Source organism: Homarus americanus, unplaced genomic scaffold (genome assembly GCF_018991925.1).
Source record: "Homarus americanus isolate GMGI-L3 unplaced genomic scaffold, GMGI_Hamer_2.0 scaffold42442, whole genome shotgun sequence".
Lineage (NCBI taxonomy): Eukaryota > Metazoa > Arthropoda > Malacostraca > Decapoda > Nephropidae > Homarus > Homarus americanus.
The window spans coordinates 206,064-230,244 of NW_024742103.1; the positions used below are offsets into that span (position 1 = coordinate 206,064).

The 24,181-nt window shown below is 41.1% G+C and overlaps 1 protein-coding gene across 1 annotated transcript in view; it reads right to left on the reverse strand.

Annotated features, from left to right (window-relative positions):
• The window catches only part of LOC121876491 (putative neural-cadherin 2), a 61,804-nt gene that overhangs the window by 14,335 nt on the left and 23,288 nt on the right, over positions 1 to 24,181 (reverse strand). The window contains exon 2 of the mRNA XM_042381614.1: positions 2,944 to 3,063. Coding sequence (XP_042237548.1) covers positions 2,944 to 3,063 — 120 coding nt within the window. The remainder of the gene's footprint in view (positions 1 to 2,943; positions 3,064 to 24,181) is intronic.

Sequence of the window (24,181 nt, forward strand, 5' to 3'; positions counted from 1 at the left end):
ACACACACACACAAGAAATAAAATAAATGATAAAATTTTTGGATTTGTTGTATTGTATCAAATAGAATATATAGTATTTTTTTTTTTACATTGTATTTTCCCACGAATACAACAAGGTATTGTATGTGTGAGTGAGCAAGTTATAGTAAGTGTATTAACAGCTAACTCTCACACACACCAGTTAACTCTCACAGACCAGCTAACTTTCACACACCAGCTAACTCTCACACACACACCAGCTAACTCTCACGCACCAGCTAACTTTCACACACCAGCTAACTCTCACACACACCAGCTAACTCTCACGCACCAGCTAACTCTCACACACCAGCTAACTCTCATACACACACCAGCTAACTCTCACGCACCAGCTAACTCTCACACAACAGCTAACTTTCACACACCAGCTAACTCTCACACACACACACCCAGCTAACTCTCACGCACCAGCTAACTCTCACACACCAGCTAACTCTCACACACACCAGCTCTCACACACCAGCTAACTCTCACACACACACCACACACCAGCTAACTCTCACACAGCTTTCTCACACACCAGCTAACTCTCACACACACACACCAGCTCTCATAATACCTCTCACACTAGTCAAGGCTCACAGTACCTCTCACACCAACAAACTCTCACAAGACCAGCTAACTCTCACACACACAGCTAACTCTCACACACACCAGCTAACTCTCACACTAACTCTCACACACACCAGCTAACTCTCACACACCAGCTAACTCTCACACACACACAGCTAACTCTCACACACACAGCTAACTCTCACACACCAGCACACCAGCTAACTCTCACACACACCAGCTAACACACACCAGCTAACTCTCACACACCAGCTAACTCTCACACACTCACACAGCTAACTCTCACACACACACACCAGCTAACTCTCACACACACCAGCTAACTCTCACACACCAGCTAACTCTCACACAGCTAACTCTCACACACCAGCTAACTCTCACACACACCAGCTAACTCTCACACACCAGCTAACTCTCACACACAGCTAACTCTCACACACACACCAGCTAACTCTCACACACCAGCTAACTCTCACACACACCAGCTAACTCTCACACACACCAGCTAACTCTCACACACAGCTAACTCTCACACACCAGCTAACTCTCACACACACCAGCTAACTCTCACACACCAGCTAACTCTCACACACACCAGCTAACTCCTCACACACACCATAACTCTCACACACACAGCTAACTCTCACACACACCAACTCTCACACACAGCTAACTCTCACACACACACCAGCTAACTCTCACACACTACCTCACACAGCTAACTCTCACACACACCAGCTAACTCTCACACACCAGCTAACTCTCACACACAACCTCAGCTAACTCTCACACACCAGCTCTCATAATACCTCTCACACTAGTCAAGGCTCACAGTACCTCTCACACCAACAAACTCTCACAAGACCAGCTAACTCACACACACACACACACACACACACACACACATCAGCTAACTCTCACAAAAGCTAACTCTCACTCGATGCCTCTGTTGTGACGTTTAGATTCATATCCTGATGGCTCCTTACAGAATAGGTCACGTTTTCCGGGAACTGTTGAACAAAGGGTCACGGAGACAATGTGGAGGCTACCCGGAGGTGGGGGGTGGGGGATGGGGGATGGGGGAAGGTGGGTGGTGGTTGGGGGTGATATTTGTAGTAGAGGAGGAAGAAGAGGAAAATGAGGAGGTGGAGGAAGAGTAGGTGGATGTGGAGGGTGAGGTGGAGGAAGTGGATGCAAGCGAAAAAAAATCATATCAAAGGAAGAATTTCAGTTTAATTTATCTCACCATTACGTATAGACAGTCGGAGGCCAGACACATGATAAGACACATTCCCCCCTTATTACAAATTACCATACGGATATATATGAAAAAATGTGAAGGTATTTGGAATTAAACACTTGAAAAAAATACAAATCTGTACCATAAGTAAAAAATTATATCATACTTTTTATTTATTCCTGTAAGTATTTTATAATCATATATTTAGAAGACAAAAATATTCCCATTAAACATTGAGTGAAGAATTAATTTACTACTTAATCTTATATAAGCTATATCCTACAAATAACCCGTAAGTAAATATTAAGGAGTTAAAAATATACAACATATATAAGGGCTATATTACTTACTATATAGGTTAGAGTGAAGTAAAATTGTGTCCAAATATATAAGGGCAAGATTGTGTGGTTCTCGAGCATTGAAGGCGCTAGGTAAGGTGAGTTTACTGAGTGGATATACTGTATATTAGAAACACCTGGAGCATTGAATACACGATGAGATCTACACCTGCTTCTCACCGTTTAATGAGGATGAATCACACACACACACACACACACACACACGTACACACACACACACACACACACACACACACACACACACACACACACACACACACACACACACACACACACACACACACACACACACACACACACACACACACACACACACACACACGTACACACACACACACACACACACACACACACACACACACGTACACACACACACCCCCTTAACAGAAAAGGTTATCACGTGCCTCATTCCTCCCACTCCACCCCCCTCCCCCCGGCCGTCTCCCTCCTCCTAGAAAAAATAACCTGTCACTTCCGCTCATTAATTCTGTCACCTTTTCTTTGACGGTATTAATTGCTTCCCTGTCAGCCTCATTAACGTGCCCCAAGTTCCCTGTTTATCAAGTTTGTTATTTACGTCTATTCTCCCTACAGTAATATGCCTATGGATCGTATTTACTTATTTGTTTATCTATTTATTTCTTTGTCTAGACCTACCTGGGACCTGGACCTGGGCAGTCAGACGCAGCAGCAGGTCGTGGGTGGTGGTGGTGTACCTGGACCTGGACCTACCTGGGACCTGGACCCGGGCAGTCAGACGCAGCAGCAGGTCGTGGGTGGTGTTCTCCGGCACTTCAGTAACATACTCCCTGTGGTCGAACTCCACCGGGTCACTCCCCACCAACTTGGTCACTGACGGAGGAACAAACACGACAGAGTTACAACTGTCTTTCCTGAAGTTTTGCATCATAAAAAGAGGTGTAAATGGTGAGAGAGAGAGAGAGAGAGAGAGAGAGAGAGAGAGAGAGAGAGAGAGAGAGAGAGAGAGAGAGATGGGAGCAACCTCAGCTGGTGTTTACAGATGATACTGTTGTAATGAGCGAATCGAAAAGAAAAGTTACAACCTATTCATGACTGAGTTTGTAAGGATGTGTGTGCTAAGGAGAGAGTTAAAAGTCATTGTGAACGACAAGAGAATGACAAAGCGACAAAGGTCAACCTGGATCAGGAAGGGAAGTAACCCAGACTGAACCTTTTACAGTAGGAAGAATGACTCACTGACAACTAATAAAATAAAGATTTGTTATTTTATTACAAGGGTTTTAAGATTACTATTGAACAAACACCTTCTATACAATGATGATAATAATAATAATAAGATAAGATAAGATAAGGACATATAGGGAGAGAATTCAAAATGTTGATCAAGGCAGCTTCACTCCTCTGGCGTTCACAACCTCTGGTGGGATGGGACCAAGTGCAAGATGTTTCTACGCCAGACTCGCGGAGGTGCAGTCCGAACAGAAGCAGCAGCCCAGAAGTTATGTTACAGCCTGGATGAGATGTCGACTGTTCTTCTCTCTCCTTCGATCGGCTTTGCTCTGTCTCAGGGGAACGAGAGCTTCTGCCCCAAAGCCGACAACAGTTGCAGATATTGACTACGAGTCAACAGTCACTGAATGCCGCATAGATCTGCGGCTCAACTAACTCAACACAGCTAGGGTAGCTACTTATGTATTAGGATAGTTAATTTTAAGGTAATAAAATGGCGGCGAAGATGTGACTATTGGGAGAGGCTGGCGGCCACGTTAAAAAAAGTAGTAGAACTAGTAGTAGTATTAATAATGAAACTACAGCTACTACCACTACTGCTATCATTACTACTATTACTACTACTACTTTTATCAGCTATTATGGCCTCTAACCTTCCCTTACGACCACACATACTACTACTAATAATAATAATTTGTTCTTACATTCTCAAATTACACGATCCAACATTTTGGCTTTTACCAGAATTATCCTCCCCCAAAATCCAACGAAGGTAAACTCATTAAAGTTTCATCGCTGACAACCTGCCGTTTATTATCATATTTTCCAGAGTTTTCCGTCAGCGGGTGAGTGAGTGAGTTAAGCTGAATTAGTGTGGAGGTGCTGTCAGGTCTAATTAATCATTATTAACTAGGAGTGTTGTTTGTATTTATTTTTGGGTGTGAAGGAATTGGGATCACGTGAAGATTAGGCATCCTAGTTTATTACACCAGTGATTAAACAACCTAATGCTAACCTAACCTAACTAACCTAATACTAACCTAATCTAACCAAACTCTAACCTAACCTAACCAAACCTAACCTAACCTAACCAAACCTAACCTAACCTAACCTAACCTAACCTAACCTAACCAAGCGCTAAACTTGACCTAACCTAACGCTAACCCAACCCCTTCAGGTAGCTTTAGAGTGTATCATTACCAGGTGAAATAAACTAAGGCATTGAAATGTTCACGAGATCCAAAAAACTAATAATATTTATGTTTCTCATTTGATTTAGTTGTACTGTATATATTCAGGTATTCATATAACCCCTTAATACATACCACGTATAAATGAATAAATATACATATACTTACCTAGACTTACCTTTAAAAATTCCCCCCCAAGGTGACATATTTTCCATACTAGTATTTTTCATTAATTAAAAAATAAATAAAAAATAAATAATTAAAGGAGAAAATTTGACGCAGATTATGAGACTAAAATTAAGTGTTCAATGCTAGAGTGACAGCCGGTAAATTAGTTTGATTCCCGTCACGAAGATCAATCTGTCCGTAAAACAACCAAAGAAACAAATGAGCATCGATGATATATTATGAAAACAAGTATATTATTTTATTCTATTCTCGTGTGTGTGTGTGTGTGTGTGTGTGTGTGTGTGTGTGTGTGTGTGTGTGGTCTACAAACATAAATAAAGAAAAAGCAGGTTTATTGAGGCAGTAAATGACTTAGATAAGGATAATTTAACAAAAGAGAGAGAGAGAGAGAGAGAGTCGTCACCAATCAAAGCCCCTATTACTGAGGTCATAAAGCCAATACTCCTCTCTCCCTCTACCCCTACCCCTCTCTCTACCCCTCTCCACACCCCTCTCCCCTTCCCACTCCTCCCCAACCACCAGTCTACAAGGTAAGATGTCCCCACGACTTTAATTTAAATGATAAGATGAAAAAAAAAGGATTACTCTCAGTTGTCGACTTACTTACTTGACTTTATATAACTGTCTCTCAGAGTGTCAGGGGTAGGTGGTGAGGGGTGCATAAGAGGACCTCACACTCTCACGTTTTGGGTGTTAGAATGTGTTTGTTGTGGTTGTTGTTGTGTTTTTGTTGTGTTTTTGTTGTGTGTTTGTTGTGTTTTTGTTGTGTTTTTGTTGTGGTTGTTGTGTGTTTGTTGTGTTTTTGTTGTGTGTTTGTTGTGTTTTTGTTGTGGTTGTTGTGTGTTTGTTGTGTTTTTGTTGTGTTTGTTGTGTTTTTGTTGTGTGTTTGTTGTGTTTTTGTTGTGGTTGTTGTGTTTTTGTTGTGTTTTTGTTGTGGTTGTTGTGTTTTGGTTGTTTTTTGTTGTGTTTGTTGTGTTTTGGTTGTGTTTGTTGTGTTTGTTTTGTTTGTTGTGGTTGTTTTTGTTGTGTTTGGGACGAGGCTGATGGATTAATGTCATTGTGCTTTTTGTTATTGAATGTATCTACGGTAAAGTTTGTTAATTGATTGTTCTACGTAGCATTATTTAAACTATTGATGAATCCATTTATAATATTGTTTTAACTTAGAAATTAGTATCTTAAAGTAGGTCTAAGTTGTAGCTCGGAGACACAATATTTACGAAGAAAATTAAATATCTACCAAGATTCTTAAAGTAACACTGATAAAATTTCTCATAAGGTGGAGTCCGTACACTTATGGCATAACAACAGCGCCAGCACGAGCAGTTAAGCAGCGTCTAGTGTTCAGGTTCACTCATATGAAAGCTCGACGAACATTCTCTCACCTTCCTGCCTGCTGTGGCATTCTTCTCACGGTACAATGATTGGATTACTGTCCAAGAAAGTATTGAAAATAACTTTTCCTTGGACGATATTATCTCCACCAAGCCCTCCTTACACCCCACCTTCACTTTCACCTCCTCCTCCTTCCCCACCCCTCCTCCTTACACTCCACTTTCACCCCCTCCTCCTTCCCCACCCCTCCTCCTTACATTCCACTTTCACCCCCTCCTCCTTCCCCACCCCTCCTCCTCTCCCACCCCCTCCTCCCACATCTTCACTTCACCCCTCCTTCCCTCCCCCTCCCTCCCCCTTACACTTCACCTCACCCCTCCTTCCTTCCCCCACCCTCCTCCCCCACACTTCACCTCTCACCCTCCTCTTCCCTCCCTCCCTCCTCTTACACCCCCACTTTCACCCCTTCCTTCCTCTCCCCACCCTCCTCCCCCTTCCCTCCTCCTCCTTCCCTCCCCCTCCTCCTTACATCCACTTTCACCCCTCCCCCCTTCCCCCCCCCTCCTCCTTACCTTCACTTTCACCTCCTCCTCCTTCCCCTCCCCCCTCCTCCTTACACCTTCACCTCACCCTCCTTCCCCTCCCCCTCCTCCTTACACTTCCTTTCACCCCTCCTCCTTCCCCCCCTCCTCCTTACCCTCCCCCCTCCTCCCCCCCCACCCCTCCTCATACACTTCACTTTCACCTCCTCCTCCTTCCCCACCCCTCCTCCTTCCCCCTCCCCTCCTCCTTCCCCACCCCTCCTCCTTCCACTCCACCTTCACCCCCTCCCCCTCACCTCCACCAGCCACCCATGACAATATATACAAGATAAAAGTGAGAAGATTTATCACCGTAGAACACAGGCTGCACCACAAGCGTCCACTGGAACGATATTACCTTTGCTCACGTTTTACCGCGGAAATACTGGCCTGTGGTGTGGTGTGGTGTTGTGGTGTGGTGTGGTGGTGTGGTGTGATGGTGCTGTGGGACTGGTGTGTGGTATGATGTGGTGCTGTGGTGTGGTGTGGTGTGTGGTGTTGTGGGTGATGTGGTGCTGTGACTGTGTGTGGTATGGTACTGTGGTGTGGTGTGGTGCTGTGGTGTGATGGTGGTGCTGTGGGTGTGTGTGTGGTGTAGTGTGGTGTGGTGTGGTGTGGTGCTGTGTGGGTGTGTGTGCTGTGTGTGGCGGTACTGTGTGTGTGGTGGTGTGGTGCTGTGTGTGTGTGTGGTGGTGCTGTGTGTGTGGTGTGTGTGTGTGGTGTGTGTGTGGTATGGTTGTGGTGTGGTGGTGTGGTGCTGTGGTGTGGTGTGTGTGTGCTGTGGTGTGGTGTGTGGTGCTGTGGTGTGGTGGTGGGTGCTGTGTGCTGTGGTGTGTGTGGGTGCTGTGGACTGGTGTGTGTATGGTACTGTGGTGTGGTGCTGTGTGTGTGCTGTGGTGTGGTGTGTGTGTTGTGGTGTGGTGTGCTGTGGTGGTGTGGTGTGTGTGTGTGTGGTGTGGTGCTGTGTGTGGTGTGTGTGTGTGTGGTGCTGTGTGTGGTGTGTGGTGTGGTGTGTGGTGTGGTGGTGTGGTGTGGTGTGGTGTGGTGTGGTGCTGTGTGGGTGTGGTGGTGTGTGTGTGCTGTGGTGTGGTGGTGTGGTGCTGTGTGTGTGTGGTGCTGTGTGGTGTGTGTGGTGGTGTGGTGCTGTGGTGTGGTGGTGTGGTGTGGTGTGTGTGTGTGGTGTGTGTGGTGCTGTGTGTGGTGGTGTGGTGTGTGGTGCTGTGGTGCTGTGTGTGTGGTGCTGTGTGTGGCTGTGGTGCTGTGGTGGTGTGGTGCTGTGGTGCTGTGGTGTGGTGGTGTGTAGTGCTGTGTGTGGTGTGGTGCTGTGTGTGGTGTGGTGGTGTGGTGCTGTGGTGTGGTGCTGTGGTGTGGTGCTGTGGTGTGGTGTGGTTGCTGTGTGTGGTGTGGTGGTGTGGTGCTGTGGTGTGGTGTGGTACTGTGTGTGTGGTGGTGAAGGAAGTACTGTGGTGAAGTATTGTAAAGGCAAAACTTCGGTAATAAGTGTGATAATGTTGAGGAAATGGTGTGTGTGTGTGTGTGTGTGAGAGAGAGGACTATGTTATTGTGGGTGTTGGAGGAGGAGGAAGAAGAGAAGAAGGAGGAGGAGGAGGAGGAGGAGGAGGCGAGAGAGATTACGGTATCCTATAACCAAGTAGACTCAGCCTCCCAATCTTACGAAAGACGAATAGTATCTCTAGAACACATAATACGTCCGTAATTCCTCTTCATAAAACACTAGCATCAATTTCATACACAACCACGTCGATGGCACACAGCGTAGAAATACCAAAAATAACAAGAAACTACACAAGAATATAGGAACTAGAGAAATACTATATATACCAGCATAATATTACAGATAAACGAATATACAGACGAGTAAGTGAAGTGTGGAGAGGTGTCATGTTGTGGCTGGGGAATCTCGGGACAGTTCCTGGATTTGAGTTAAGGGCGCCAGTATACTGTAGGTGTGGTAGACGTTAGTTATGGGCGTCAGTATACTGTAGTGTAGTAGACGTTAGTTAAGGGCGTCAGTATACTGTCGTAGGTGTGGTAGACGTTAGTTAAGGGCGTCAGTATACTGTAGGTGTGGTAGACGTTAGTTAAGAACGTCAGCATATTGCTGTAGGTGTGGTAGACGTTGGTGCAGGCGGCGCCAGTATACTGTAGGTGTGGTAGACGTTAGTTAAGGGCGTCAGTATACTGTAGGTGTGGTAGACGTTAGTTAAGGGCGTCAGTATACTGTAGGTGTAGAAGTTAAGGTCTCACATTAACCCCAAATACACTGTTGACGTGTACACAAATACGTCAATACGTCATCGGTTGAAAGAGTTGACAGAGGAAGACAGAAAAACGACGGAATAAAGACAGAAATAAGAATAACAGCTAACATAGATGGGAAATAAGGAAGAGTGATAAAGAGTGAGAGAGAACATACAGGGGGGAGTGAGTGAGACATTACCTGTAGAGGGAGACTTAATTAACTCACCCGTCAGGAGGCTGACTCACTCACTCATCCAGGAGCCTGACTCACCCGTCCAGGAGGCTGACTCACTCACTCATCCAGGAGCCTGACTCACCCGTCCAGGAGGCTGACTCACTCACTCATCCAGGAGCCTGACTCACCCGTCCAGGAGGCTGACTCACTCACTCATCCAGGAGCCTGACTCACCCGTCCAGGAGGCTGACTCACTCACCCATCCAAGTGCTGTTGGTGATGATCTGCAGTATCCTGAGGGTCCATGACGAAGGTGTGTACTCCGTCAGCCTCTTAGTCTTGATTGATGGTGATTAGCGCAGGTGTGAGGGTTTACCGGCGCTCTGCTTAATTACCTCCTGATAGATAGTCGATTTTAATGGTTTTTTTCCTCACGGCTCTTGGGTTTATTCCTGGATTCTGTTTTTTCACGGTTTTCTGTTGATTCTCGGTTATTGATTTTATTCTCGGTTTTGGGTTTATTTCCGGATTTGGGGTTTATTGTCGTTTTTCTTTGCGTTTATTCCCGATTTGTGTTTCTATTCCCGTTCTTTTCCATAAGACTCCTAGGAGATAATCATAATAATAATAATAATAATAATAATAATAATAATAATAATAATAATAACAATAATAATAAATAATAATAGCAGGAGATAATAATAATATTAATAATAGCAATAATAATAACAATAATAATAATAATATTAATAATAATAATAATAATAATACAAGGGATAATAATAATAACATAAATAACAACAATAAAAAAATTAATAACAATAATAATAATTATTCAGGTTGCAAGCTTCCTGACCACAACATTTACTTTTAAACCAATACGATCACCCCCCCCCCCCCCAACAATACCTCCAGTGACAGGTATATTAAGAAATAACAGAGATCACTACACCTGAAGGACACTGTTAATTAAGTCAGGTGTAAATATTAGATACCTGAGTGTCACGTGTCAGGTATTTGACAAACATAACGTGTCAAATTTGTTGTGTTATTAAAAGACAGATTCAGGTTTATATTGTGCTGGTGTGTAGAGAGCTGTGTTGTGTTGTGTTGTATTGTGTTGTGTCGTGTTGTGTTGTGTTGCGTTGTGATGTGTTGCGTTGTGTTGTGGTGTCGTACAGGTTGTGGTGTCGTGTTGTGTTGTGTTGTGTTGGTGATGTGTTGGTGTTGTGTTGTGTTGGTGTTTTTGTTGTTTTTGTTGTGTTGCGTTGTGTTGTGGTGTTGTGTTGTGTTGTGTTGTGCTGGTTGTGTTGTGTTGTGTTGTGTTGTGTTTTTGTTGTGTTGTGTTGTGTTGGTGTTGTTGGTGGTGTTGTGGGCAGTTGGTATTGTACTGTGTTGTGTTATGTTGTGTTGTATTGTGCTGTGCTGTGTTATTTTATTGTGTGTTGTGTTGTGCTGTGTTGTGTTGTGTTATGCTGTGTTGTATTGTGCTGTGTTATTTTATTGTGTGTTGTGTTGTGCTGTGTTGTGTTATACTGTGTTATGTTGTGGTGTGTTGTGCTGTGTTGTGCTGTGCTGCGTTATGTTGTTGTGTGTTGTACTGTGCTATGCTGTATTGCAGTGTGTTGTATTGTGTTGTGTTATGTTGTGTTGTGTTGTGTTATGTTGTGTTGTGTTGTGCTGTGTTGTGTTACGTTGTTGTGTATTGTGTTGTGCTGTGCTCAGTTGTGTTGTGCTGTACTGTGCTGTGATGTCTTGTGTCGTGATGTGCTGTGTTGTTTTGTTGTGTTGCGTTGTGTTGTGTTGTGTTGTGTTGTATTATGCTATGTTGTGTTGTGTTGGTATTATGCTGTGTTGTAAGGTTGTGTTGTATTATACTGTGTTGTGTTGTGCTGTGTTGTGTTGTGTTGTGTTGTGTTGTGTTGTGGTTGTGTTGTGTTGCCAGTATTATGCTATGTTGTGTTGTGTTGTATTATGTTGTGTTGTGTTGTGTTGTGTTGTGCTGGTATTGGTGCTGTGTTGTGTTGTGTTGTTGTGTTGTGTTGTGCTGTGTTGCGTTGTGTTGTGTTGTGTTGTGCTGTGTGGTGCTGTGTTGTAAATATGTGTTGTGTTGGTGTTGTGTTGTTGTGTTGTGTTGTATTATGCTATGTTGTGGTTGTGGTTAAATATGTTGTGTTGTGTTGTGTTGTATTATGCTGTGTGTGTTGTGTTGTGTTGTGTTGTATTATGCTGTGTTATGTTGTGTTGTGTTGTATTATGCTGTGTTGTGTTGTGTTGTGTTGTATTATACTGTGTTGTGTTGGGTTGTGTTGTGTTGTGTTGTGTTGTGCTGTGTTGTGTTGTATTGTATTGTTTACAGACTTCTCCCGGCACATGACACAGTTTATGCAAGGTAACGGTACAGGTGTAGTAATTCCTGTCTCGTCAGCATAATGAAATTTGTCTCTAAATCAAGGCTGTTAATACAGTTGTCTACTGTATATCTGTCTGAGTCATCTGCTAGTGAATTATAACACACATACAGCTAATGCTTCACCACTCTCAAGAGTTTTAACCTAACCTCGGTACAGCAACTTGTTAATACTCGATACATATATCCGATTATATATTTGTAACTGGAAAATATTTGTCGCCATAAGTGTTCCGTGTAAGCATACTTATAAACGTACACACAAACATCAAACACATACACACCGGAGAGAGACTTGTAGTGGACTTCTCCCCTACAACTGCCTACAACTGCGTAGCCGCAGCCACCAGCTGCTACCAACTTCCCTAGCAACCAAGCGGGGGGCGTCACCAGCTGCTACCGTAACCTAGCAACGGAACCAAAGACCGGCGACTTTCTCGGGTTTTCCCAACATGACTCATAGGTGACTCACGGCTGCTGGGTATATAAGCTCTGTCTCTCCATTGAGATTCATTCTGGCCATTCTTCTTGAACACGCAACACCTACTCCAGCAAGCTCCTCGCTGTCCAGCATTCATTCAACCAGGAGGCCAGCAACAGGCAACATCTTCTCTAACGAAGCTCCTGCACATCTACCTCCTTCAACACGCTACTCACCGAACGTCTCTACTGAGCAGCTCCTCACCACACGGCACCTCCAGCACCAGACTGTCTATCATATAACTTATATTATACAAGAAAACCACCTTAGAGTTTCCATCCATCCTGAGTGCTAGACAACATTATACCACGAATTCCTACAGACTCACAACATACTTGGTGTACGACATCAAAGATGAGGGAAGGAAAAGATGTGTTCAGGGCAATATTAGGTCACACACATACACGCACTGTTAATATCTTCTACCACACGTACCACACTGTCTCCCGTCAGGAATTGTCTTTAATACCTCGTGAGATGTTTGATCTGCTGCACAATGAAGTTATAAGTTACCCAGACACATTATAATTATCTGCCTCAGAGAACACCGCGAGCATCACACGGGGCGGAGTGTAACGACTTATAACAAATGTTTTCCTCCTACTGTTCAACACTTCCTGCTTTAAATGTCTTCACTGACACTGAAACTTTTCTGACCGCTCACACAGTCTTGATACTCTACACAATAAACTTCAAACACTAAGAGAGACACAACTGTATAAGAAAGGAGGAGCTGTCACTGTGGCCAGATACATGTGACCTAACCCAAACCCCTTCAGGCATGCATTACTCCCATTGTGTTATTACTGTATATATCTGACAGAGTTATGGGATTACACATATTCTGAACCCTTTGAGGACGATGGTTTAATCCTCCAGGACTTAAAGGGTTAAATTGTGTTTTATCTATTTGAAAGTCAATCTTCCTACCAGAAAAAACAACAACACATTTGTTTGGCAGTATCTTCTCAGGTAGAGTCTAATGTAACATATCTACTTCATTTATTAAACATGCGTGTGGTAATCCTTTTCGCATTTTTAAACAACCGTATTCTGATATTTTCTTTGTATGATATATTTTTCCCCCCATTAGCTGCACCGAGACAGAATTTACAAACACAATTTTCACATTATTTAATACAAATTGTTCTCACCACCACCACCACCACCACCACAGCCATCAGTTAATGTTTACTCTGGGATGGTGGGGAGGATGTTACCTCTCACTGACACACCTAAATAAAATATGAATAGATAAAAGAAAAGAAAAAGAACTGGCAAAAAGAAACGACGAAGATGAAATTTTTTTTAAAATAAATAACTTTACACAGCTCACAAAATTCCGGCACCACTTTCACAGCGATAATGTATATAAATGTCAATCAGTTGTCGTGATTTATTTTGCCAATTAATCCAATATGTGGAATACAATTAAACTACAATCATTACTCATGAAATATATAAATATAAGCAAAGAAACAAATAAGTTAATAATTAAGAAGTAAACACAATATTTTAGAGTTCCAACAACAATCATTTTTTCTCTATCTCGGTGTTGACGTGTCTGTAAATTGTTAATACTGTACTATTTAAGTTCATGCGGCGTGAATAAAGTTAATTTTGTCGACTACCATGGAACAAAAACACAATAGAATATGAATATCCCACTTTTTTACCCCACACGTTGGCAAATTCACTCCATTTGATGATGCCATTTAATGTTTTGTTATTTTTACAGGTATTAACCCATTTTTTCACGGTTGGTAAGAAGAAAATGTGTTTGAAATTCTTGGGAGACTATAAAAATGTGGCGATGATATAAAACAGACAGTTAATACTTAAGAGCGACTATATACAATATTTGGCTGTACGATGCTTCAAAATAATATCTACAAATAACACTCGGTTAAAATAATAACATCTATTCACAAAAATGTTTTATTAAATGACTACGAATTCAGTTACCTTTTAAAGAACGAGAGAACGTTCAGTACACCAACACCACAATATTACCGAATATTGGCAACAAACATGACTCAATTTTTACTTCATGAGTTTTCTTTACGTCTGCGGAAGGCGCCTCGTTTATACCCCCCGGCCCCCTTAGCCGAACCGTCAAAACCCACTTATTTACTTACAATGGAATTCTCAAAGTTTCTTAGGTTAATATTTTCCCCTGTGGAGCTTAGTAAAGGCATGATTAATAATTATTGAAAGACCCCCCCAAAAGATTCGACCGATAATGATTTTCCGTAAAGCGGGGGTAAAATATTTAGTTACGGTAGGGTTCGCAAAGCTTAATATGCTTATATTCAACGTAACCGAAGACGAGAGATGTTTTTAAGTTAGCTAATATTCGGAAAACAATACTGATGTTTATACAGGAAAATAATATTGATTTTACTGTTTCTTCAGCCACACTTACTGTACACCTAACCTATTAAAACATACATCTATTCATGAAATCTTCTGGTATAATCTCTTATCATACATATTTATATGGTTATTCATCTCTTAAAATACAGAATTAAACAATAATTAGCTAAATAAACCAGAGATATTTCCCCAAACTTTAATTTCTCAGCAATAAAAATAAAATAAAAGTTGCAGGAAGGTTGAGAAAGAGTCTATTGTTTGAGAGACTTAGATAGACTGCGTGCGGTATGTTCACTAGGCTTTAGAGATACCGAGTAGAAATGCCGTGGGTGAATTCCTGCCATGCTTTTGGTGCAGAGGAAGCCAGGAGCCGTACGAGCTATGCTGAGTGCATCGCTTACCAGGAAATGGACCTTAAACTTGGTTGTTGGTCGTCCCACTTCTCAAACTGTCTCCAAATTTACAAGTTTGGAGGCCACAAAGGTTAAGCCGGGAATGGAGTGATGAGTGTTTCAGTGGGGCTGCCTCCCTCGAGGTAACTATTCCAGCATTTCGTTACGAACCTTCCGTTTTGAAGTGAGCGACGAATGAAAACTTAAAAGGAGGTGGAAATTTAGCAGTCGTTTACAGTCTGCCATTTTATATTACTTTTAGTGATGAATTTTTCTTATGTATTCAATACATTTATTTACGTATTGAAGTCAGATTAATTTGACTAATTATTATAATGCAGCGCCTCATACAAATGGTAAATGGAAACTGATCAACAGAGAATCTAATGTAAAAAAATTCCCCTACACTTCCTCTCTTATTTCATGCCTTCTGTACCACTAATCTTTACTTAACTGTTACAGCATAAATTCACACACACACACACACACACACACACACACACACACACAAAATGGAGGCTGAAATTGTTAAATATTTAGTATTTTTCAATCTGGTTTTTGCGCAATAAAAACAAAAAACATTACCTACACTCTGATGCTTATATATACAGCATATAAAGAAACATTAATTTGTACATCAATTTATTTATAAAAAAAAACACATGCACACTATCACGGATGACGACACACAAACACACATACACATTACATATATAAGTGTGTTAGGTTAGGTTAGGTTAAGTATTAAGGTTTGTGGTGTAGTGGTAATGGCCTTCTCGTTCTCGTGTTCCCGTAACATGGCTTCGAATCCTGAGGTTCAGTATTTTGAGACAAATTATGCGCCTTAGAGATTCCGGTAACAGTTTATTGATATTATCCGAACACATTATGATAACGAGAAGGAAGGTTTGATCCTTTGTCTTCGTTAACTTCAGGTCGTGTGCATATGGTCGTTAACTTCAGGTCGTGTACATATGGTCGTTAACTTCAGGTCGTGTACATATGGTCGTTAACTTCAGGTCGTGTACATATGGTCGTTAACTTCAGGTCGTGTACATATGGTCGTTAACTTCAGGTCGTGTACATATGGTCGTTAGCTTCAGGTCGTGTACATATGGTCGTTAACTTCAGGTCGTGTACATATGGTCGTTAACTTAAGGTCGTGTACATATGGTCGTTAACTTCAGGTCGTGTACATATGGTTGTTAACTTCAGGTCGTGTACATATGGTCGTTAACTTCAGGTCGTGTACATATGGTCGTTAACTTCAGGTCGTGTACATATGGTCGTTAACTTCAGGTCGTGTACATATGGTCGTTAACTTCAGGTCGTGTACATATACGTTAACTTAGGTCGTGTACATATGTTAACTTCAGGTCGTGTACATATGGTTGTTAACTTCAGGTCGTGTACATATGGTCGTTAACTTCAGGTCGTGTACATATGGTCGTTAACTTCAGGTCGTGTACATATGGTCGTTAACTTCAGGTCGTGTACATATGGTCGTTAACTTCAGGTCGTGTACATATGATCATTAACTTCAGGTCGTGTACATATGATCATTAACTTCAGGTAATATTTGATTATATCAGATAACAGGAAAAAAAGAAAAGTTTTTTTTTACATTTAAAGAACGAATATATTTTTCTGATATATATTTCCTAATTTTCAATATTTTCTCCATCGCTCCAATAAAATATCACTCGATAAAGATATACAAACACATATAAACCCAGTAAAGCCCATCACGTGAAATACCAAACCTAACATTGAGCTGATAAGACTACCAACAGTGCGGATAATATCAACAACAGAATTTCCTACACGTCACATCCGCCTTGAAATATCCGTAAACGGTATTTCAATAATGCTGTTAGAAAAATTATCCGATATTGGTCACTATAACTGAGGTTACATATTTACTGATATATACATTTTTTATCTTTTAGAAGCTTCACCTTAGAGACTGAGGGGAAGGAGGAGATAAGCCCTTCACCAGTCCCCTTCCTTTCTGAGGGGAAATATAGTCGAATTATCCCATTACTGTACGTCATCTCCTTCCCTTTGGCTAAGGGGGTCAGGCTCTCTCTCTCTCTCATTTCCCCCCCTCTCTCGACCTCTCCCCATTTCTCTCCCATTTCTCCTCCCTCTTCCTTATTCTCGTTATTCTGTTCCTTATCCCTTTTACTTCTTTCTTCCTCTCTTTCTCAATCTCACCTCTCCCCTCTCTCACCTCTCCTCCCCTCCCTCTCTCTCCTCACTCCCCCTCTCCTCACTTCCTCCCTTCCTCCCCTCCCTCCCCCTCCCTCCTCACTCCTCTCCTCTCTCTCCACTCTCCCCTACCTCCCTCCCTCCTCCCTCCCTCCTCCCCTCACCTCCCTCCTCCCTCCTCCTCACTCCTCCTCACTCCCCTCCCCTCCCTCCCTCCCCCCTCCCCCTCCCTCACCTCCCCTCCCTCACCCTCTCCTCCCCTCCCACCCCTCACCTCCCTCATCTCCTCCCCTCACTCACCTCCCTCACCTCACCTCTCCTCACCCCTCCACCACAACTAACAAGTCAATAAACACCGAAGGGAATTTTAATAACATCAGTAAAAATCGAAGACATTATAAATTTGTTTAGGATAAAATATTCTGTTGAAAATGTTAGAGAAAAATGTACAACCCATCTTATCTTGTATCTCTCTCTCTCTCTCTCTCTCTCTCTCTCTATCTCTCACTCTGTCTGTCTGTCTGTGTCTGTCTGTTTCTCCCTTGTCCCTCTCTTTTCGTCTGTCTATCTCTCTCACCCTTTCTTCGTCTTTCTTTCTTTCTCTCTGTCTGTCACATTTTTCTGTCTCTCACTCTCTATGTCTCTCCTGTCTCTTTCTTTCTCACTTCTTTTTCTGTGTTTCTCTTCTTCTCCTCTCTCTCTCTCTCTCTCTCCACCGACCCTTGACAGTAAGAACTTTGATTCATGGTACGTGAGAGAGAGAGAAAGGGGAGGTGGAGGAGGGTGGGGGGAGCAGCCTGGTCATCAGGCCGGTGCCAAAAGCGGCTATCCTCCTTGGACGAGGGTTTACGAGGCAACCTTCCAACACTTCTGGCTCTTGTGAGATAGGACGCCATCACTTCAACCCATGACGTCATTCCCCCACTCCAACACTTCAACCATGACGTCATAACCCTCCCAACACTTCAACCATGATGCCATACCCTCCAACACTTCATGATATATTCCCCCCCAAACTTTAGCCATGACGACTGGGTCATATCTTCCCATAAACAACACTTCAACCATGACGTCATATGCCCTCCTAAACACTTCAACCATGACGTCCCCCCAACACTTCAACCATGACGTCATATCACAACACTTCTCATGACGTCAGTCTAACTGTCATGCGGCGACCATCCACAACACTTCGCCATGCAAAGACTAGACTCCCAGGATCAATATGGCCGCCTATATATTTTGCCTCGGATAAAACTTGTAGATTAATGTGTGGGTTTAAGTCTTCCCGCTTTCAAGTTACACCTCCAAGATATACAGGACTGGTGATGTGTGTATGTGTATGTTTGAGACACAATAGTAACATATGTGTAGTCCTTCTTGCGTGAGATATCCTCCAGGTCCTCAGTTACTGCTTTAACAGAGGCAAGCGGCGTAAAGAAACTTGCCCATAGTTTCACCCTGCCTGGGGATCGAACCCGGGTCTACTTATTTGCGAGGCGAGCATGCTGATCATTACACCATACCTCACTACCTGAAGTCACCACCAATCATACTCACTATACACTATTATCTTTATTCTATACATCCATCAGGTGTAAACTCTCAGTCTAGAGTCTTATAGTAGTGAAGATCTAAGAATTGACCAAAAAGTTAACTTGAAGTAAAACGAAAATCAAAACAAGATTGAAGTAGTATTGATAATGGTTTGAAGAAGTACCATCAAAATTAGACTGAAAAGGGAACAAAAATTAGACTGAAAAGTAACAAAAATTAGACTGAAAAGTAACAAAATTAGACTGACGTTCCAAATTAAGTTTTATTGGTATAATTGAACACCATAAAATATACGTATCTAAATGGTGGACGTGAATTAGAGTGGTTTATGGCACGTGAGGGTTTAACTCTCTCTTGGTAACACTGTTTTATCTTTAATGGAAGGATTTATTGAGAAGATAGTGACAGGTTAAGAGAGACAGAGGGAGCGAGAGAGAGAGAGAGAGAGAGAGAGAGAGAGAGAGAGAGAGAGAGAGAGAGAGAGAGAGAGAGAGAGAGAGAGAGAGAGAGAGTGTGTGTGTGTGCGTGTGTGTAAGATAAATCAAAATCTCAACATGACAACTCAAAAATAACCACAACACAAACTAACATCCTCCAACCTACGTCATCCTCCAACCTACGTCATCCTCCAACCTACGTCACCCTCCAACCTACGTCATCCTCCAACCTACGTCATCCTCCACCCTACGTCACCCTCCAACCTACGTCATCCTCCACCCTACGTCACCCTCCAACCCAAGTCATCATCCAACCCACGTCATCCTCCAACCCAAGTTATCCTCCAACCCCTCGTCACCCTCCACCACCACGTCACCTGAACTTAACACACTTTCCAACAAACTCCTGGACGGTGTGTGTGGGTGTGTGTGTGTGTGTGTGTGTGTGTGTGTGTGTGTGTGTGTGTGTGTGTGTGTGTGTGTAACTTGGCGTACGAGCCGGATAATGTTGCCACCGTAAACTGATCCTACTTCCTGATTATCCTGACTCGATTACCTCTCGGGGAGTCACAGAGATCCCTAGTTGAGTATTTTACGTTGCTAAGACAAGCTAACAGACTCGTGTAATAATCTACGTATAAACTTGAACAGGTGGCCACAATGTAATATTTTTTTTTGTAATAATAGCTTTTTTTAAGAATAATTACATGTCAATGGTAATATAAAGTTTAAAATATTGGTTATTTATTTTTTAAATCATCACAAGAACTCAGTAAGTCTTAAAATTAGATGAAATAACATACAATTTGATTTTTTCTTGTTTAGGATAGTCACCCTAACATTACTCGTTCGGAACTGATCATTAAATACGACACAAGATGAGATATTTCGGTTAATATTTAGAAGTTGTCAACACCTACTGATATATTGAGTCATATAGGGAGAAAGAGGAAAAAAAACTAATTTATTCTATAATGTTATCGTCGGAAATTTATATTTTTCGAGTATTTTAACCGATAAAATTACCAACAATATTAGTTGTTTAAAGTGGGAAGGACTTTGGAGTAGAGGGAAAATGTGGAGTAAATTACTAAAAAAAAAAAAAACACCAAACAAACTTTTAAAAAACTGACCTAACGTTTCGCAACTTTTAAAATTCCTAAAACTATAAAAACTTTAACCTAATTCATGTTTTCGGTGTTTAGTAGGTGATGGTTTTAGGTGTTTAGTAGGTGATGGTTTTCGGTGTTTAGTAAGTGATGGTTTTCGGTGTTCAGATGGGGAAGGAGCCATCAACTCGAAAGTGACTTTTTTAAAGCTTTGTTTTGTGTTATTTTAAGTATTTTACCCCACATATTTCCTCTACTCCAAAGTCCTTCCCACGTTAAACAACTAATATTATTGGTAATTTTATCGGTTAAAATACTCGAAAAATATAAATTTCCAACGATAACATTATAGAATAAATTAGTTTTTTTTCTCTTTCTCCCTATATGACTCAATAAATAAGAAGGTGTTGGCAATTTCTAAATATTAACCGACATTTCTCTAGAGGTTACATCCGCTGCCGGGCGTACAACAACACCCATACTATCACAACTATGACTAATTTGTGCTCACCACTGTTAGAGAACAATAGCGTAGTGGATCCTATTGCATACATAAACACATAAACAAATATTTATACAAGCAGAGGTACACAATCCAGTACAAACGTCATGTAATAACCGTTGAAATATAATACCGGACAAAATTAAAGGATGAATTTTAACCTTGTGTAATATTTAGAACCGAGTATTTTGATATATCTATACAGACTAATACTGAAGCATTTTTTTGTATATAAATAACTAAATTGTATAAACGTTTGAACATAAAAGCGATACAATTAATCACACGTTGATTACTTTGAGCAGTATATATCCGTGGAAGATTAATTAGAAATTTTTACTTGTTGAATGTGAAATTGGAATATCATATGAATTTACTGTAACCTGTAATTATATAGAGATAACTTTTTCATAAACCTATTTTATTATTATCATTATTATTATTATTATTATTATTATTATTATTATTATTATTATTATTATTATTATTATTATTATTATTATTGTTAATATTATTATTATTATTAATATTATTATTATTATTATTATTAATTATTATTATATTTTTGTTAGTATTATTATTGTTAGTATCACCGTTTTATTTTTCCCCCTGGTCAAATCCTTACCATTTACTGAACAGGACAAAGCTGTGAATGTCATTTCGGTAAAGTTCGCATTGCAATAATAATAATAATAATAATAATAATAATAATAATAATAATAATAATAATAATAATAATAATAAACCATTTCTCACTTGGACAGGACGTGAGCTCTGTGTGCACTCGGCCACCGCATCACTTAATAGAGCAAGATTATATACAGTCCCCCCCCCCCCAAAAGAGTATCGTCAGATTTTCCGTCGCTACAATTTGAAACGCTAGACGAAGTGCTTTCATATGATCCCCAGTGCATCATCATAAGCAACAGCTAGAGATATGGACAGGAGTGGGGGAGGGAGTCGTCCTTGTGTAGTGTGCTAGATAGTTCAATATAACGAGAAATCCATTAAAACCGAGACAGACCTCAAAATAGACACTTAACCCTCAACCCGTTGTACTAGTTTCATTCAGACTGACTTTCACAATATGTCTACTCATGTTGTTCACGATATGTCTGATTTATGATGAGTGACTAAGGAAATAGTACTTGATATTAGAGTTAACAGCTGCAGCAATATACGATATATCGGTCTACATGGGATCTGTACTGGTTTAACACATAAATTAGGTTTCAAATCAGTGTTATCAGTTGTTTCATGGTGTTTAACCCATCGTGGTACTGTATGGGTTCGCTCACTCCAGTTCGTCTTGCTATCTCAGCGTTACCTATCCTCTCATTGTGAAGGGTAATTAAAGCACTCATCACATCTTGCGAGGACTCCCCGATAATTCCTCGCGCCATTCTACAGTATGTAAGATCCCGTTGATGACTGGTATGGTGCTGGTGTTTATTTACGACATCCACTCCGAGACATATATGATCTGAAGCCTCGAAAGCCTAGGTCGAGTAACATTGATCGGAAAGCCTCGAATTACGATACATTTTGGGCGACTTTACATGATTTCCTTTAACCCGATTATCAATTCTTGGTCTTTATTTTGAGTCATTAAACCTCTATTAAAAACACGAAAACATCTAGAATACTTTGTTGACCCCAGTACTGAAGGTCAAAGGTCAGAATGCAATGTACTGTAGACTAAAACACTGTGTAAATGAAATGTGGTTAGTGATGACCGTAGACTTAATTTCGATTGACTAAAACACTGTGTAAATGAAATGTGGTTAGTGATGACCGTAGACTTAATTTCGATTGACTAAAACACTGTGTAAATGAAATGTGGTTAGTGATGACCGTAGACTTAATTTCGATTGACTAAAACACTGTGTAAATGAAATGTGGTTAGTGATGACCGTAGACTTAATTTCGATTGACTAAAACACTGTGTAAATGAAATGTGGTTAGTGATGACCGTAGACTTAATTTCGATTTCCCTGTTTGTTGAGTAAAATCGTCTGACGTTAGCTAAATAAATTGTTAAAAGTGGCGGCCCCATAGTGTAGGGGTTAGTGGAGATAGTTTATTAAGGGTTAATTCTGGAGAGAGAGAGAGAGAGAGAGAGAAAGTGAGAGAGAGAGAAAGTGAGAGAGAGGTCATCTTTCTCTCCGTCCTAAAAACTAAATCTATTCGCTTCCCTCATCTCCCTTAAGCATAACCTTCGACTCAGTTATCTATTAGAGCTAAGACTGTCGTGACTTACGTACACACACACACATACACACACACACACACACACACACACACACACACACACACACACACACACACACTAACTTGTTGCAGTACCCTCAATGTCTTTCACTCTGGTCTTGTCAACAAACACACCAAAAATTCCTTTCATAAGACACAGTGGTCCAGTCCTCACGGTTTACTCACACTTTCTACTACATCTCACAAACGCTACTTCACTGTGTGGCGTCAGACGGTGAGTAACATGCTTATTTACTCTATCTTGGTATATTCATCTTTGTATTACGTTCTACAATTCCGTTACGCTTTATTATTTTGGTTTGTATCGTTAAAAGTATAATTCTTTAGTGTTAACTGTTTGTAATATGTATTTCGTAAGGCATTTAATGTATTCCCAGTGTTGTAATTAATTTTATTCGTTATACTGTATTTTATTTCATTTTTTAGGTTTGGTAATATGTTATCCAAACGTAACTTGATAAATATGTTGTTTATCCATACGTCGAGGTACTGTTATCATCCTACGCTGGTCATGAAACTATTTACCTCAAACACTCACAATATTCTGGCGCAGACAGTGTTCCTCTCTGCCTAGGATGGATACAGAACTATCATAATACTCAAACAAAACAAAATGATTATATACAACCATCGTAGCTATAATAAGTTTAGGTATATTATTTATTTATATATATATTATCTCGGAGTTGATTGAGTGTTAGTCTGCCGGGATGACCTAATATAGTCCTCACACACGTTAAATATTTCATACAGCAGTGATATAATTTTCTCTCTCGTAAAATGTTGTTTGTAACTTACGGTACGAACGAGTCCCAGTCACACAGGCTCACCACGCACGGTTAGATTATCACAAGTAAATGAACAACTTTTTCCCTCGCGCGGCACACGACCTGACACACCATCGAAAAAAGTTGTTGATTGCTGTTGACGGAGCGACGATTCCCGTACTCCCACGGTGGAGGTTCACCCCACACTGACGCCCACTGACACAGCCGAGTCCTCCTTACTGCTTGACGCCCACCACCGTTACCAACATGGCGGAGTAGCTTATATGTATTTTATCCTTTACTAAACACTATTAAATTTACGTTATATCATCCAATTACACAGGAAATATCAATATAATATCAATATCTTTATTTTCATGGCGGGAAACATATTTAATGAATAAAGAAACGTGACTATCGTGTTTTCTACAGGGTGTGAGGCTCTTGGCAGTCTGGTAACATTGTCTGACACACCTGACCCATGACGTGAGTTACATATTAACTAATAATAAA